Genomic DNA, 17023 nt, shown 5'->3' with positions numbered 1-17023 from the left:
TTTTAACATTTTAAAACAATGAGTTCCCTCTCTGCTGTTCATATTCATCTTGAATTCCTGAATTGATGGGACTATAGGCACACGCTGCTATATATATCAGTCTCTGTCTCTCTGCCTCTGTCTGTCTGTTTCTCTCTCACACATACAGATGTCATTTTGAAACAATCTAATGAAATCAAACATGAACCTTTTTTCTCCTAGAAGTTAATCTCACATACATGTGTTTAGTAATCCAGGATTTACATGAGGATGAACATACTCACAGGATGCTTGAGTGTGCAGAGCTCATATAAGACACAGCCAAGAGACCAGATGTCCCTGGAGAAGAGAGAGCTTTTACATGGCCAGAAAATGGTGGCGATTGTCGGTAGAACTCTTTACCTCTTATATACCTGTGTGTAGCTATAGGTCAGAACATTTGTTTACAGGTGCTTTCAAATACATCATCAATTCTAAGATCAGAAGACAGGCTGAAGGCATCCGGGGGGGCGGGGGGGAAGGAAGCAATGGTGGACATACTCAGCACACAGTCTACATTTGCACTCTGTCCCCAGGGAAGCCTTTGCTGTGCCTCTGAAGCTCACCCCAGGGGAAGGCATTGGCATCCCTCCATGGGTCTGGGGCTCTGGAGCAGTGGTTCTCAACCTGTGGACCACAATCCTTTGAAAAATCATCATCTCCATCAATATTTGCATTATGGTTTACAACAGTAGCAAGATTACACTTATGAAGTAGCAGTGAAATGCTTTTACGGTTGGGGACATCATGCCACGAGGAGCTGTAGCAAGGGGATGCAGTATTAGGAAGGTTGAAAGCTACGGCTCTAGGGTCTTTGGCCTGGCAGGCGGCTCAGGTCAAGGCACACATATTCATGCTGGGCTTGGTTCACTCTCAACAGAAGACAGTCTCTCCCACTCCCAGCCTTCCTCCCTTGTCTGTGGTTTTTTGTGTAGACCTGATCCCTCAGAAGCTTCTCCCCAGCCCCTCACCCAACCACATTACTATGTCTACTTGTGTCGGGTTTGGACAGTCATGTTGGTGAGACTTGGGTGGGTGTACCTTCTGACACTCTTAGGGGACACAATCTTAGTTGTGTGTCTCTGTGTGTCTGTGTATGTGTGTACAAGTGAGTGCAAGCACCCATGGAGACTAGAGGTGACAGATCCCCTGGAGCTGGAGCTGCAGGTGGTTGTGAGCCACCAGACACATGGCTGTAAATTGAACTTGGGTCCTCTGCAAAAGTGGTCTGAGCTCTAACCACTTAGCCATCTCTCCAGCCCTAATAATGTTACTCTTTGTCTTTTTTTTTTTTTTTTTTTGTCTTTTTTTTTTCTTATATCTTTAAATGAAGAGAAATTGCTTTGTCTTAAGTCCAAAGGCTTCAGGGAATATTATCAGTCACAGTTTGCCACTGGAATTCACATGAAGAAAAAGAAAAGGCACCAGGATCAGGAGAAAAGAGATGAGAACCTCAGTCTCTACAGCTCAGTGTCATCCACCAGATTTGACCGATATTCTCCAACCAAGAGCAACTCACGTTTTATTGTTGTACGGCCTGTTCTGACAGATCTCTGGGGACAGGTAGTAAGGTGTCCCAGCACATGTTTGAGCAAGTTCCATGGAGCTAGGGAATTAGAATAAAAAACATGTTTAATTAGTGAGAAAGACAAGGAAAATTGTAAACATGAATAACAAAATTGTATTCACACACATATTAGAAGAAAGTAAGACATTTCATATGAACCACAGACTAGCAAAGACAATAAGTTTTTACCCTTACAATTCAATCCCTAATCACGTCTGATAATTCGTGCCTTTAATCCCAACACTTGGGAGGCAGAAGCAGGCAGATCTCTGTGAGCTGAAAGCCAGATCTCCCTATATAGTGAGTTAGTTCCAGAACAGCCAGGGATACATAGAGAGGTCTTTGTCTCAACAAGCAAAACAAAAGCAACCCCTAAAATGTATATATACACACATATGTAAACACACACATATACATATGGAAAGAGAGGGACAGAGACAAAGACACACACATACAGACAGACAGACAGACAGACAGAGCGAGAAAGCCAGAGAGTTGATGCTTCTAGTACTGGGGAAGTAAAGGCATAAAGATAAGAAGCTCAAGGCCAGCCTCAGCTACATTACAAGTTAAAGAATAACTTGAGTTACATTAGACCCCAAATATCACACAAATATTACACAGATTAAAAAGGTGGTTAGAGGTCTGGAGAGATGGCTTAGCGGTTAATAGCACTGACTGCTCTTCCAAAGGTCCTGAGTTCAAATCCCAGCAACCACATGGTGGCTCACAACCATCTTTAAAGAGATCTGAAGCTCTCTTCTGGTACATCTGAAGACAGCTACAGTGTACTTAGATATAATAATAATTAATAAATCTTTAGGGGCTGGAGAGATGGCTCAGCGGTTAAGAGCACTGAGAGCACTGACTGCTCTTCCAAAGGTCCTGAGTTCAAATCCCAGCAACCACATGATGGCTCACAACCATCCGTAATGAGATCTGAAGAACGGTACGGTGTACATATATATAATAAATAAATAAATCTAAAAAAATAAATAAATAAATCTATCTTTTTTTAAAAAAAGGTGGTTAGAAGCTCTTGTTCTCACAGAGGACTTAGGTTCAGTTCTCCGCACTCAACATCATGGCTCACAATCATCTCTAACTCCAGTCCCAGAGGATCTAATGCCCTCTTCTGACTTCCATAGGCACCAGACATGCATATAGCATACATACATGCAGGCATGCAAGCAAAATACTCATACAGATAAAATAAATGTATCTATTAAAAATATATTAAAATCTGTACACATATATTGTTATGGTTTATATATGCTTGGCCCAGGGAACGGCACTATTAGAAGGTGTGGCCCTGTAGAAGTAGGTGTGGCCTTGGTGGAGTAGGTCCCTGTGGGTGTAGGCTTCTTGAAACCCTATTCCTAGCTGCCTGGAAGCCAGTAATCTGCTAACAGCCTTCAGATGAAGATCTAGAACTATCAGCTCCTCCAGGCCCATGCCTTCCTGGACACTGCCATGTTCCCGCCTTGATGATAATGGACTGAACCTCTGAACCTATAAGCCAGTCCCGGTTAAATGTTGCCCTTTAAGAGTTGCCTTGGTCATGGTGTCTGTTCACAGCAGTAAAACCTTAACTAAGACATAGCTACAAATAGGTCTATATATTTTTAATGTAAACACATCCTATGGCTAGGTATGTGAATAAGTGATAGAGTGGTTGCCCTGAGCCATAGCACAGCAAAGAAGTAATATGAATACCAACAATAATAATAGTAGTAGTAATAATAATAATTACATATATTATGACTTAGAGTCCACAAGGGGCATAATTGTTATTAATAAATCTCTTAGATATAACAAGATTTCTGTTTTTCTAGCTGTCAGTGTAATGCAGTTCTGTGCTCTAAAATTTGGAAAATATAAAAACTATCCCGAGCTTCGGTTCTCACCGGCAAGAACACACTCAGGACAACCGGAATCTTCTGCAACAAAAAGCTTTATTGCTTCTTCAAGAGGGAAGATCCAGACCTCGGAAAATGGGGTCGCTTATATAGCCCTCAGCCATGGCGTTTCAGCACCTGATGTGGCGTGTCAGCTCCTGATTCCTTGCTTGCCCATCACTCCATTACTACGCCCCAAGATGGGCAGTGACTAGGCTTGAGCTCACTCTTGCACCTGCGTACAAGGCTTGTTTACTAGTTAGGCACAGCGTAGGCCAGCGCCATCTTATAATGGCGATTGCTTGCGGCTCGTGATTGCTCGCGGCAGCTCTCCACAAAAAACGAATTAGGTTGGGGAGATAGTTCAGTGGTAGAGCACTTGTTGTACTATGTGAAAGGCTGGAGAATTAGACCCCAGTACCATCAAGGGAAAAAAATTGGATGAATAAAAAATTAAGTCACCCAGAGTCTGAGTATCCCAAAAACCCATTGCTAAACTAGATACATCCCTCCCCACCCCCACCCCTGCAACCTGTCTCCACACATAGGTTTTGTATGGCTGTCATCCTGCAGTTTCTGTAATCCAGAATTCCACTCTGCTTACATCACATGGCAAAATATTTCCTTGTGACACTAAAGGTCCATAGAACCAAGTGGATTTTTTTGTACAGTCTAATATATTTACGAATGTGGTTTTGCTAGGCTTTAGAACATCCCCACCATTTGGTTAGTTACAATTTATCTTATTAATGCTTTCATCATTTATATGCATGTATGCATATATGTGCATGTGTGTGCACATAAGTGCATGTGTGTGCACATAAGTGCATGTGTGTGCACACATGTGTGCACGTGTGAGAGGGTGACCATACCCTGAAGCTGGAGTTACAGGAAATGGTGAAATCCCAGAAGTGGGTGCTGGGAACCAAACTCAAGTTCTCTGCAAGAGGAGCAAGTACTCCTAACCCCTGATTCATTTCTCAAACCCAAACCTCCAGAATTTTAACTGCAGACAGTCAAATGATTTAATGCATTCATAGTCACCCGAAATTGTGGAGATAAGGAAACTTTTACTGTTAATTCATGATGCCTCAAAACAAACCCTTTGTTTTTTTTTGAGTAGAAGGAAAATTGGAAATTTACAAGTACTCACTCATTCAGTGTTCTTGCTGTTCCAAAGTCCCCGAGCTTGGCAACCATTCCATTCTTGCTAAGAAAAATATTCTAAGAATGAAGAAAAATTGTATTAAAAAAAGAATAAGATTGACTGTGTCTGAGGTCATCTGTATGAGCTCTTACCTGAGATTTTATGTCCCTGTGTAAAATCTTCCTGTCATGAATATGCTTCAGTCCTAGAGAAATCTGTACAAACCAACACAGGATCTGCAGGAGGGAACAGAAGGAATCTATTGAACAGTCCACTGGTCACTGACACAGGATGCACTGTGTGACACACTGTAATTTCCACTGCAAGACGTTCTGTTTGGGTTTTGTTTTGTTTTTTGAGGGGGGGAGGTACAGGGAAAAGAGCAGATACGGAGGGATGGGGAGATGAGTGAGATTGGGGTGAGTTCTATATTTTGATCAGAAGGCAACTAGAAGACTGACTTCTAGGCAGTTAGGAGGAGGGTCTCAAAGCCCACCCCCACACTTCCTCCAATAAGGCCACACCTCTTCCAATAAGGCTCTGGTCAGTGAGGAAGAGAAATTCAGTCTTTTCCTGGTTCCCTTTGGAACAAGATATAGAACTCTCAGTTCCTTCTCCTGTGCCAAGCCTGTCTGGATACTGCCATGTTCCTGACTTGATTATAATGGACCAAAACTCTGAACCTGTAAGCCAGCCCCAATTAAATGTTGTCCTTTATAGGAGTGGCCTTGGCCATGGTGTCTGTTCACAGCAATGGAAACCCTAAGACATGCACACACAAAAAGGGCTCTACATCTTTCTCAGAGACACTTACTTAACCCTGTTCATTGATGCCCATCAATGAATGAACAGATAAAGAAAATATGGTATGTTGACACAATGGAATATTATTCAGCTATTAAAAAACAAAATCATTAAATTCACAGGCAAATGGATGGAACTAGAAAAAAAATCATCTTGAACAAGGTAACTTAGATAAATATGGTATGTGTTAGTGCCCGAAGCCTGCCCGGCCTGGAATGGGTTAAGTGTCAGATGCAGGTCCGAAGACTGATGATCTCTGTCTGGCCTTTTCACTCTTAACTGTTTTGTGCTAAAAATTTAACTCTTCATTTATATTCTGTGCTTGAGTAAGTGCTGGGGAAACTTAACTCTTATTTACTTTATAAATGTACTATATAATTCTCTGGCAATTAACATATGCTGTGGAGCATCAGGGAACTTAGCAGAGGATTTATTCCTAAGGCTCCTTTCTCTATTGCTCAGAAGCTTTGCCTGTCACTGGGCAGGCAAGAGGGAAGCTTGGAGAAACTTTTAATGAAGCAGGAAAAGAAAGTCATGCCCTCAGAAAGGAAAAACTTACACACGCAATTATGCTAACACACACATTATTCAGTTATGAATTACACATTCATACATACATTTATACACACCCTTTTGTTGGGCCTGGCAATCTGTTTCATCAACTTACATACTTACACACACACACACACACACACACACACACATACACACACACACACCTATACTTACATATGCATATATACATATTTGGTGGATGGGGCAAAAGCCCAAGCACCAGGACAGAAAGAACTCACTCATTCTGGATGAAAAATAAGCTTCAGCCTTTATTGCATCGAGAAAGAAAAGGCTAAATGAAAGAAGCCCAAGTCTATAAGAAGAAAAGCCCTGTCCTTGTCAGAAAGAAGAAGCTGGCCTCACTTATATTCTGCTATGTCTGCTGTCACGTCTGCCTCTAATTTGCTTCTACTCTGCTTCTCTTCCCTTCTCCTTCTTCCTTTAATGTCACTGTTCCTAGTTTTTGTACTTTTTTAGGAGAATAGATCACATGGTATTCCAAGCATCCAGTTTTCTTCTTCAAAGGTTCACAACAAGTTCAAACATAAATTCAAATCATAAATGGAATAAGAAGTAACATGTTTACTTTGTTTATCTTTGCTTACAAGATGTTTACATGCATTTTCATTAAGACTAGTTATCTATATAAACACTTATTATCTGCAACTAGCTCCACCAGTTCAGTAAAAGCTTAAAACTATAATTCTAAGTTAGCACGTTTCTGCTATTACTAATTTAAAAATTACATATCAGCTGCAAAAATCAATCCTGAGACAAGATTTCTGAAAGCCTTCCAATTCGGAATTATCCACTGCAGACCAGGCAATACGATGATGTGTCATCTCCAGAATGTCACTTGTATGCTTTTAGCTTTCTGAGATGGCTCCTAGCATGTTTACATATGTGTGGTTGTCAACTGTTAAGTCATTGATAAGTAATCTCTAATCCTCATAACCACATAGGCTAGGTAGAGTTAGGGACTGGGAGGAGGAATGTATCTCCCTAGAAGGGGAAATGGAATAGATAGTTATGGATGGTTGAGGGGGGTGCTTCAATGGGAAGATAAAGTGGGGAGGGGGAGGTAAGGGGGACAAGGGATAGACTAGAGAGGAGGACAATTAAAATGAAGGCCCATTGCGGGGGGTTCATGTGGAATCCCAATACAGAAGTAGCTTCCTAAAATATATACATCTATGAAAGCAATCTAGATGGAGTCCAGGAACAGTGGGGGAGAGAACCTCAACTAGACTTCTCTCATCAAATGAAGCTTCTAGTACATCTAATTGAGTTGTTTGCCAAAGGTGCACCATGGAAACCCCCAAACAACCCAGGCTATTGCCAAGGCTATTGGTTACTATCTATAAACTGATTGCAAGGCCCTATTGCAGAGCTCAACACCTATACAAACTCATTGTACATGGAGAAATTGATTGGTTCTATCACCCTTCTATCTACAATGGTGACCCAACTGCAAAAGATGCTGTACAATAGTGGCACAAAGCTTATGGGAGTAGCCAACCAATATCTGATTTAAGACCCACTCCATGAGATGGAAGCCATTTTCAATGCTTGGATGGCCAAGTACCTCGAATGGATAGGCCAGGGATGTAGGAGAAAACCAAATACTACTGTGGTGCTAAAGAAATAGAGTAATAAAAAGACTCTCAGTGACATTCTGCTATACTCAAAGATCAGTTTCTTCCTCAGCCACCATTGCAGAAGCTCCCCTCTGCAGAAGGGAATAAATACAGAGAGCCACAGCCAGACAATGAACAGAGAGGAAGAGACTCTCAAACACTCCATCCTAAATAGGGTGTCTCTATCAAATCCTAAGCGAAGGTCTTGTGCACCGTGTGCACTGTGTATCAGGTGCTGGGCTCTGTGCCCCGAGATCAGGTTGCAGTCTGGACATGGACATTGTGTTGACTGATGTGCTGTACAGAATGCTCCATAATAATCTCCGATTGGGTAATAAAAGGCTGGAGCCTGTGACTAGGCATAAGAGAGACTGAGTGGGGAGTCTCAGGTAGGGACCACGAGGGAAGAAGAGAGGAGGTTGAAGAAGAGCATCACCATGAGGCAGGATGGACCATGAGCATGTGGCCAAGAGAAGCTCGCCCTGAGGATACACACAGAACAAACCAAGTAGGCAGGAGTCAAACTGTAAGTAAGTGAAAACCTGTGGTTGGAATGTAGGTTAGAATAGCTTAGAACCTGCCCAGCACAGTGCCAGTGCCTTGTAAATAAGACACTGGGTTTCTGCGTCTTTTATTCAGAAGCTAAACAGGATAGTGGGGCAGAAACCCACCATAAAAATATTTCAACACAGCAGGACCAGTGCACACATGAACTCACAGAGACTGTGTGAGACACGGGGCCTGTACAGGTCTAAACTACATGGGATCCCACTACTGAGAGGGGAAGTGGATATAAGCCTCCATCCCTAACCCAGAAGCTATCTTCAGTTGATAACCACTTGCAAATGAAAAATTAATTTTCTCTAATGGGGTCTCACTGGGGAAACAAACCTTAAGGGCAAGCCCCATGGCCAGCTGTAGATGGCCAACACAAAATAAACTCAATGGTATGTGTGGAGGAGGCTCTTTGTCTCATGGTTGTTTGTTTGTTTGTTTGTTTTACCTCACAGGTCCTTTGCATATATATTTTTTGGTTGTGAGCCTAACCTTTAACAGCGGAGTCAACTCCCTAGCCCAAATGTGAAACATTTTAAAGTTACATTATTCGTTGTATGTGAGAAGAGTCTTGCACACGTGTCGAGGTGAGTGTGGTAATCAGAGGACAGCTTGCAGGAGCTGTTTCTCCCCTCTACCATATGGGTTCTGGGAACTGAACTAGGTCGTCAGCCTTGATAGCAAGTGCCTTTACCCGCTGAGCCATCTTTCTGGCCCCATCTGATACTTAATTTTTTATTTTATATTTTTTATTTTCTTTTTTTTAAACATGTTTATGGATATTTTATTTTTAAGATTTATTTATTTATTATATGTAAGTACACTGTACCTGTCTTCAGACACTCCAGAAGAGGGCATCAGATTTCATTGCGGATGGTTGTGAGCCACCATGTGATTGCTGGGATTTGAACTCAGGACCTTCAGAAGAGCAGTCGGAGCTCTTAACCACTGAGCCATCTCTCCAGCCCCTTTATATTTTTTTAATTTTACATATGTGAGTTTTGTCTGTCTGTCTGTAAACATGCACACACCTGGTGGCTGTGGAAGTCAGAAGAGGGCATTGGGTTACCTGAAACTAAAGTTATAGATAGTTGTGAGCCACCATCTATGTGCTGAAAACCCAACCTAGGTCTTCTGCCAGAACAAGAAGTACTCTTGACACCCTGAGCTGTCTCCCCAGCCCCAGCCTCATGGATCTTTCAGAAATGAAGTTTATCCTACAAAGGCAAGAGACACTTTCTCAAGAAAACATATTCTCAAAAATAGACTCTATTTCAATTCAACCGCCAAGAATATTCACAATGGTATGATTCATATTTTTCTACCAGAAACATGCTTTGCATAGCCTAGTATGTAGAACATTGTAAATTTAATAGCCCACGAATGTTAGAAGTAGATTTACCTGGTCTTCGCTGAACATCGCTCCCCGCTGCCTCTGGATCCTCTGCATGAGATCCCCTCCATCACAGTATTCCATTACGATAAACAGCCTGCCGTTCTCTGCAAGAAAACAACATCAGTTGGTGCTGAGAGCTTTTAGATATCACCAATCATTTGCCTTTCAGAACCTAGATGTAAAGACCACAACAGAAAAATGCAGTGCACAGTATGGGGGTGGCCCTAAGATGGACTGGGTTCACGACCCACAGTACCACTAAGATAGACTGAGTTCTCATCCCACAGTACCACTAAGATGGACGGGGTTCTCATCCCACAGTACCACTAAGATGGACTGTGTTCTCATCCCACAGTACCACTAAGATGGACTGTGTTCTCATCCCACAGTACCACTAAGATGGACTGTGTTCTCATCCCACAGTACCACTAAGATGGACTGTGTTTCTATCCCACAGTACCACTAAGATAGACTGAGTTCTCATCCCACAGTACCACTAAGATGGACGGGGTTCTCATCCCACAGTACCACTAAGATGGATTGTGTTCTCATCCCACAGTACCACTAAGATGGACTGAGTTTCCATCCCACAGTACTACTAAGATAGACTGGGTTTCCATCCCACAGTACCCTTACACTTCCTTTTAGCTTGTTTTGCCTCATTGAGCTTTGATAAAGGCTATTTCTATGTAGCCCAGAAAGTTAATGTCAGTCTGACTGGATCTAGAATCGCTTGGGACACAAACCTTCTGTGAGTTTCTGATTTGGATTAATTAAAGAGAGAAGACCCAAGCTCGGTGTAGATGGCACCATCCCAAGGGGTGGAGTCCTTAATGGAATGGGAGAGTTGAGCACAGAGAGATGGTCTGAAGCCATTAAATAAGTGGCATTTGTTTATTCGGTTTGACATCTAGAGCTCTGGGTTTAGAACATGCTTAGCACCTAAGAGTTAATGTTTACTGATGGAATTCATTTTGCCTTAGGAAAACACGACTAAAGTCTCCTTATTTTTCTTACCCTGCTTCAAATTCATAAAAACCTCATCTTTCATACTAGACAGTTAATTTTGAGTAAACCAAAAGGATTATCTGGGTGGGCCTGACCTGATTGCGTGATTTACAGCCATCTGAGTCTGGAGGTTAGAGACAGAAGTGGGTATACATTTCCAGCTCCATCTCCTGGCCATGTGGCCAAGCACAAAGGTTTACCTCTCCTGGTAGAGAGTGACCCCTAGCTAACAGCTAGCAGGAAAATGGAAACAGACGTCAGACCATGGTTCTTGTAGCGGGAAATGAGCTGTTGTAGGTCCAGCAAAGCTTGTAGTTACAGGTTCTCATAGTCAGGTGCCTCCAGGCTCTGAGGCCCTTGACTAAGCCTGTGCTTTAAGCACCAACAAGCTACCAAGCAATGTACAGGGGCAAAAAAGGTCATCTATACTCGAGTGGTCTTAGCTGTGTAATTGTATCCATTGTAAAATGTATCTTCCAAATCCCATCTCACATGGAATAGACCTATATTCCAGTCTATTCAAACAGTCCAGTTCATCCACTCATCCAGCAACTGTATACTGAGCAGCTACTATCTGCCACATATAGAGGACCAAAGTATATATAAAACTCCCTAAATTCATTAAATTGAGGTTTCTCTCTCTCTCTCTCTCTCTCTCTCTCTCTCTCTCTCTCTCTCTCTGTGTGTGTGTGTGTGTGTGTGAGAGAGAGAGAGAGAGAGAGAGAGAGAGATCTCATACATGCTACACAAATTATTCTACCACTGAGTTGTATTCTCAACCCCTAAGTTTCCTGTCTGAAGAAAAAAATTAGACAAGTATATAATAATGTATAGTAATAAAGAGCCATACACATTAGCAGAAATGTACCCTGGGGAGCTATTGAAGGCATGGGGCTTGGGGAAGTCTGAGGGTGAGAATTCAGCTAGACAAAGGACTTCAACAATAACTCAAATGACGAGGAAGAGAAAGATGGGAACGGTGGATAGAAAGAAGTGTGGTACTTTATTCCCTGACTGCCTTTAAACATTATTCAGAGCTCAGGGTGTAATTCAGCTACACAGTAACCCAAGACCAGCCTGGGACATGGAAGACCTCATCTAAAAAGACAAACCTCACCAGACAGGAAACAGAGACCATTTAACTAGAAAGGAAAATGAACACACTTATAAAATAATAAATACACAACTCTTGGGGACACATCTTTTCTAAAGATTTTGAGTTTACTAGGATGCCTTAGTGATGGAAAAGTCTAACCTTGAAACGAGCTGAAGAAGGTTACGATATTGGGATGCTTCATCCTAGCCAGAAGAATCACTTCGTTCTTTGAGGCCTCTTTTTCCTGGAAGGGCATCAAAGTTACACTTAGAGACAGCATGTTTTTCTGTTGTTGTTTTGTTTTTGGGTGTTTTTTTGTTTGTTTGTTTTTTGTTTTTTTCGAGACAGGGTTTCTCTGTAGCCCTGGCTATCCTGGAACTCACTTTGTAGACCAGGCTGGCCTTGAACTCAGAAATCCGCCTGCCTCTGCCTCCCAAGTGCTGGGATTAAAGGCATGTGCCACCACGCCCGGATAAGACAGCATGTTTTGTACAGGTAACTTGCTTCCAGAGGCATGAGTCCTGCTCACTCCCGTCTGAAACACCCCCAAGATGCCACTGGCTTTAATGTTACTTTTAGAACTTATCTCTTGAAGGCAGGGCCACCATGGAATGAGCACAGTGCCTCATATCCATTAGTTTGTCAGTGATAATTATAGTCAAGAAAATTAATAACCCTGGGGAAATGTTGTCGTACTAAAAGTTGGAAACTGGTTGCACTTGATGCATGACTGTATTCCCAGATACCCGGAGACAGACCTTCCTGGGTGACATAGTGAGGTCCTATTTCAAGACAAAGCAACAAAACAGGGCTGGAGAGTTGGCTCAGTGGTTAAAAGCACTGATGGCTCTTCCAGAGGTCCAGATTTCAATTCCCAGCAACAACATAGTGGCTCACAACCATCCGTAATTGGGTCTGGTGTGTCTGAAGAAAGCAATGGTGGTGTACTCATATGCATAAAATAAATAAATAAATATTTTTTTTTAAAAAAAGAAGTAAATGCAAATTATAAATAAATTTGTAACTATATTTTAATCATTCTCTAAGCATCTGTGACTTATTTTATCCTCCAGCATAAGGAAATTCTTTCTAAAATCTAACATTCCAAGAGCAATCACTGCTGAGGAAGAAATGGTCCTATGCTACAAAAGCAAAATTCCATAGTCTTCATTTTGCCTGTAAAGCCAGTACTTCAGTAGTTTGAGGCAGGAGGATTCTGAATTACAATAGGAGATCCTGCCTTAAAACAAAACCAAAGCTGGTTTCTTGAGGCCAGCAAGAGGGCTTGGGAGGTAAAGGCACTTGCCACCAAACCCAGTGAGCTAAATTCAATCCCTGGACCCCACATGGTCACATGATGGATGGAAAGAACCGATGCCCGAAAGTTATCCTCTGACCTCCACATGTGTGGCGTATCGCACATGCATGCATATGCACACATGTGTGGCATATCCACATGCATGCACATGCACACAGCAAGTGAATGAGTAAATGTAAAAAGAAAACAATCTTACAATTTAATTTTAGTTTTGCAATTTATTATTCTAGTTGTCATCCAATAATAGTACTTTTTAATTGTTTTGGTGCCTATGCATAGTCCCCATTTCTCTCTCTCTCTCTCTCTCTCTCTCTCTCTCTCTCTCTCTCTCTCTCTCTGCAAGGGGTGTGCCTCTCTATTTAACTCAGGCTGGCCTAGCTGGGAATTGATGGTTCTCTTGCTTTAGCATCCAGAGTGCTGGATTACCTTTCTCCTTTCTCCCTAACAGCCTCATTCTCTCTCTCTCTCTCTCTCTCTCTCTCTCTCTCTCTCTCTCTCTCTCCCTCTCCCTCTCCCTCTCCCTCTCCCTCTCCCTCTCCCTCTCCCTCTCCCTCTCTCTCTCCCTCTCTCTCTCTCTCTCTCTCTCTCTGTGTGCGCGCGCATACATGTTAAATACACCACCACTGAAACAGCTCAGCCAATATTTTTTAATTGACATTCTCAATCCTAGGTTCTAATCTAAGATCCAGTGTCACACGACTTATTCTAAATAACATGATCAGAACACGAATTTCAGATTTCAAAATGCTTTTTCTTTTCTTTTTTTTTTTTTTTTTTTTTTTTTTTTTTGGTTTTTCCAGACAGGGTTTCTCTGTGTAGCCCTGGCTGTCCTGGAACCCACTTTGTAGACCAGGCTGGCCTCGAACTCAGAAATCTGCCTGCCTCTGCCACCCAGCTCAAAATGCTTTTTAAATTTTAAATTTACTCTGAAAAATGTAGCTACCAGGGTGGTAGAGATGGATGGAGCCGGGGGGGGGGGGGCAGAGTTGGGGGGGGATAGGGGGTGTGGGAGACAGCAGAGGGAAGGTGTCTTAGTTAGGGTTTTACTGCTGTGAACAGACACCATGACCAAGGCAACTCTTATAAGGACAACATTTAATTGGGGCTGGCTTACAGGTTCAGAGGTTCAGTCCATTACCATCAAGGCAGGAACATGGCAGCATCTAGGAAGTTCAGGAGGAGCTGAGAGTTTTACTTCTTCATTTGAAGACTGCTAGGAGAAGACTGGCTTCCAGGCAGCTAGGATGGGGTTATTAAAGCCCACACCCACAGTGACATACCCATTCCAACAAGGCCACATCTACTCCAACAAAGCCACACCTCCTAATAGTGCCACCCCCTGGGCTATCGAAGCATCACAGAAAGAAAATGAGAACATGAAGTTAGGTAAGGGGCATGCAGACAAGTCCTTTGTTCAGTGGGAGGAGAGGAGGCCAAGAGAATGAATGCAATACATGTTCCTGGGAGGTTTCAAGGGGATGAAAGAAGTGAACCTGAAAATGCACAACTGTGAAAAAGGTATTTGCTTTTATGCTATAGCAAGATTACAGGGGCTGCCTGCTTGCTCAGAGGAGAAGAGGAAGGGGGACAGGAGAAGGACTGTGGTGACCGGGAAGGGGGCAGTGAGCAGGATATAAAGTGAATAAGTAGAGATAAATAAATAAACATAGAAAAAATATGGGGGGCTGGAGGGACGACTCAGCATCCACTGCTGGAGCAGAAGGCCTAGGTTCAGTTCTTAGCACCCCATTAGGTGACTCGGAACTGCCTGTAAATTAAGTTCTGGGGCTTCCAATGCTGTCTGGCCTCTGCAGGTGCTTGCAGTCACAAGGTGCCCATAAATTCACACAGGCACACGTGTATATACGCATAATAAATAAATAAACAAAATTTAAAGCTAGATATACCACTTAAAATTATCTAAAATTCAAACTTAACTTTACCTTTGACAAACTGATTTCTTTTATGACACAGTGACTGCTTTCAGATTTATCTTTAGCCAAGTACACCTTCCCAAAGGTGCCTTCCCCAATGATCTTAATCAGGGCAAAGTTATCCATGGCTCCAGGCGTCAGAGCTTCCTAAAATGAAGAATAAAACCTTTACTGCACGTGACAACTAGCCGGCAGAAGAGGGATGAAAAGCAAAGGAACTGTTTGTTAAAACTTTCCACCCAGCTTTTCAGACACACTTAAGGAACTTCCTTCTGGCCCCAGGTAACGCTGCGAAAAGGGATTTAGTTTGGTGGATTCCAAGGTCACGCCGGGATCTTAGACAATTCACCACCTCACAAAGCCTTTCTTCTCTAGCTTCTGAAATGGAAAACTATTTGTGTTTGAAAGAAAGACATGCTGGTTGTCCCAGGTGGGTGGTTGTCTAAAAAGCGGTAAGTCTAAGGGCGAGGCAAGCACAGCTCGGGTCTCAGTGGGGACGTGCTGCCCTCTACAGGGAAGCCTGGGAACTCTGTTGGTGTCTGGGGTTCTACACTGTGGTATTTAAGATGTAGTTGGGGCCTTAGGTACTACCTATGCCATTCAAAAGTTGTTGGTCACACACAACAAGGAATCACCAAAACGTCTCTGCATACACTTATGTAAAGAAAAACCTAATTCGTAATTATCTACCTCTAGAACCAAACTATCACATCTATCTAAGAGGGATTAACTAGTACTGGATTTCCTAGGAATATAAACCGCGGCTTGGTTGGGTCTGAGCATTCTCCAACGAATTGCACTCCAATTTGGAAAAACACCCTGTCTACTGGCTGGCTGTAGGGCTGCAGTCAGTGGGAAATCCAGAGTTCTAGAAACCTCAGTCAGGTGACTGTCCTGGCAACAGGCTCCAGGAGTTTACAGGTGGACTACGCACTCCATTGTAGGTTGCTTTTCTGTTTCCCTTTTATGCCACAGTTAGGGCATAAAGTGTTTTTTTATTATTATTATTTTGCTGTACTGGGAAGCGAACCCAGGACTGCATACATGCAGGGTAGGCATCCTACCATTGAGCTTATCCTTTCGGGAGACCATTATTGAAACAGGTCTAAGCTGTTCACGTAGGCCTTGAGTTTGTCAGCCTCCTGCCTCAGGCACAATGCAGACTTCTAAAACCTTGGGTGGTCTACTGGGCAGGTTGTTTTCCTATAATTCCAAATCGGGGACTTCTAGGTTGTCAGTGTAGGCTACAGCCAGCATGTGGGCGGGGAGGGGGGAAACCAGAGTTCAGAACTTTTGTAGCTTGTGCGTTGTCATGGAAACCGACGCAGCCCAGTGAGCGGGGCTTCCTAGTTGCCGCCCTGTCTACTCCTGCCTAGATTCCCATTTCTCTCCCATCAGCTTCGAGGGGCCCGCGACAGCTCCGGAAAAAATGAACACATTGGGCTCAGCTTACCTGCTCAGCGGGCGTTAAGCGGTGAGCGTGGAAGAATCGGTGCTCCAGCCGCTAAGCCTCCCAGACGCAGGGGCAGGGCCACCCCCGCCCGGGGGAAGAGAGGGGGAAGTGGGCGGAGTGCTGGGCGGGAGCAGAAGAGAACCCCAGGGCTCATTTCCAGGTGCCCCGGGTCTTCCCGCTCCTCCGCTCTAAAATAAGTAAGTTAGAGGTGGGGCAAGCACACTTTTATTGGTCTAAGAGGTGTCTGAGGGTGCAGGAGGAGGAGGCGGGGCAAAGTCTGAGGTTTTGTAGTGGAGAGTAGGGAACGGGAGAAATCACTCTGAGGGCAAACTTTCCCAAAACTGCGGGGTGGAAGATATGTCAGATTCTTGTTGCAGCCTTCGGGTTCCAGGGAGTGTGGTGGGGTGGCCATTTTCCAGAATTCTATGAACAGCAGATTTTTTGTTTTTTAAGCCTCGGACCTGTTTTCTGGGTGGCCTTTTGCGCACGGAGTTAGGGGCAACTTTCCTAAGGTCCCCAGCATGCTGTAACATACTCCCTGGAGAGGTCTTTTTTTTTTTTTTTCTTAAAGAATTACTTATTTTACATAAATGAGTACACTGTTGCTGTCTTCATTCACACCAGAAGAGGGCATCAG

At 43.2% G+C, this 17023-nt stretch overlaps 1 protein-coding gene across 5 annotated transcripts in view; it reads right to left on the bottom strand.

Annotated features, from left to right (window-relative positions):
• Positions 1-16474, bottom strand: part of LOC110300147 (serine/threonine-protein kinase Nek5) — a 45562-nt gene extending 29088 nt beyond the window's left edge. For all 5 annotated transcript variants that reach the window (XM_085844326.1, XM_085844327.1, XM_085844330.1 and 2 more), the window contains exons 1-8: positions 16387-16474; positions 14943-15080; positions 11841-11925; positions 9584-9681; positions 4783-4866; positions 4637-4707; positions 1538-1624; positions 264-318 (exon numbers count right to left, since the gene is read on the bottom strand). In XM_085844326.1, coding sequence (XP_085700452.1) covers positions 264-318; positions 1538-1624; positions 4637-4707; positions 4783-4866; positions 9584-9681; positions 11841-11925; positions 14943-15059 — 597 coding nt within the window. In that variant the 5' untranslated portion in view covers positions 15060-15080; positions 16387-16474. The remainder of the gene's footprint in view (positions 1-263; positions 319-1537; positions 1625-4636; positions 4708-4782; positions 4867-9583; positions 9682-11840; positions 11926-14942; positions 15081-16386) is intronic.
• Between the last annotated feature and the right edge of the window lie 549 nt (positions 16475-17023).

This window comes from Mus caroli, unplaced genomic scaffold, assembly GCF_978045245.1.
Source record: "Mus caroli unplaced genomic scaffold, Mus_caroli_1 scaffold_10, whole genome shotgun sequence".
Taxonomy (NCBI): domain Eukaryota; kingdom Metazoa; phylum Chordata; class Mammalia; order Rodentia; family Muridae; genus Mus; species Mus caroli.
Note: the sequence above shows the minus strand (reverse complement) of the source record. Positions and strands in the feature narration are given on the sequence as shown.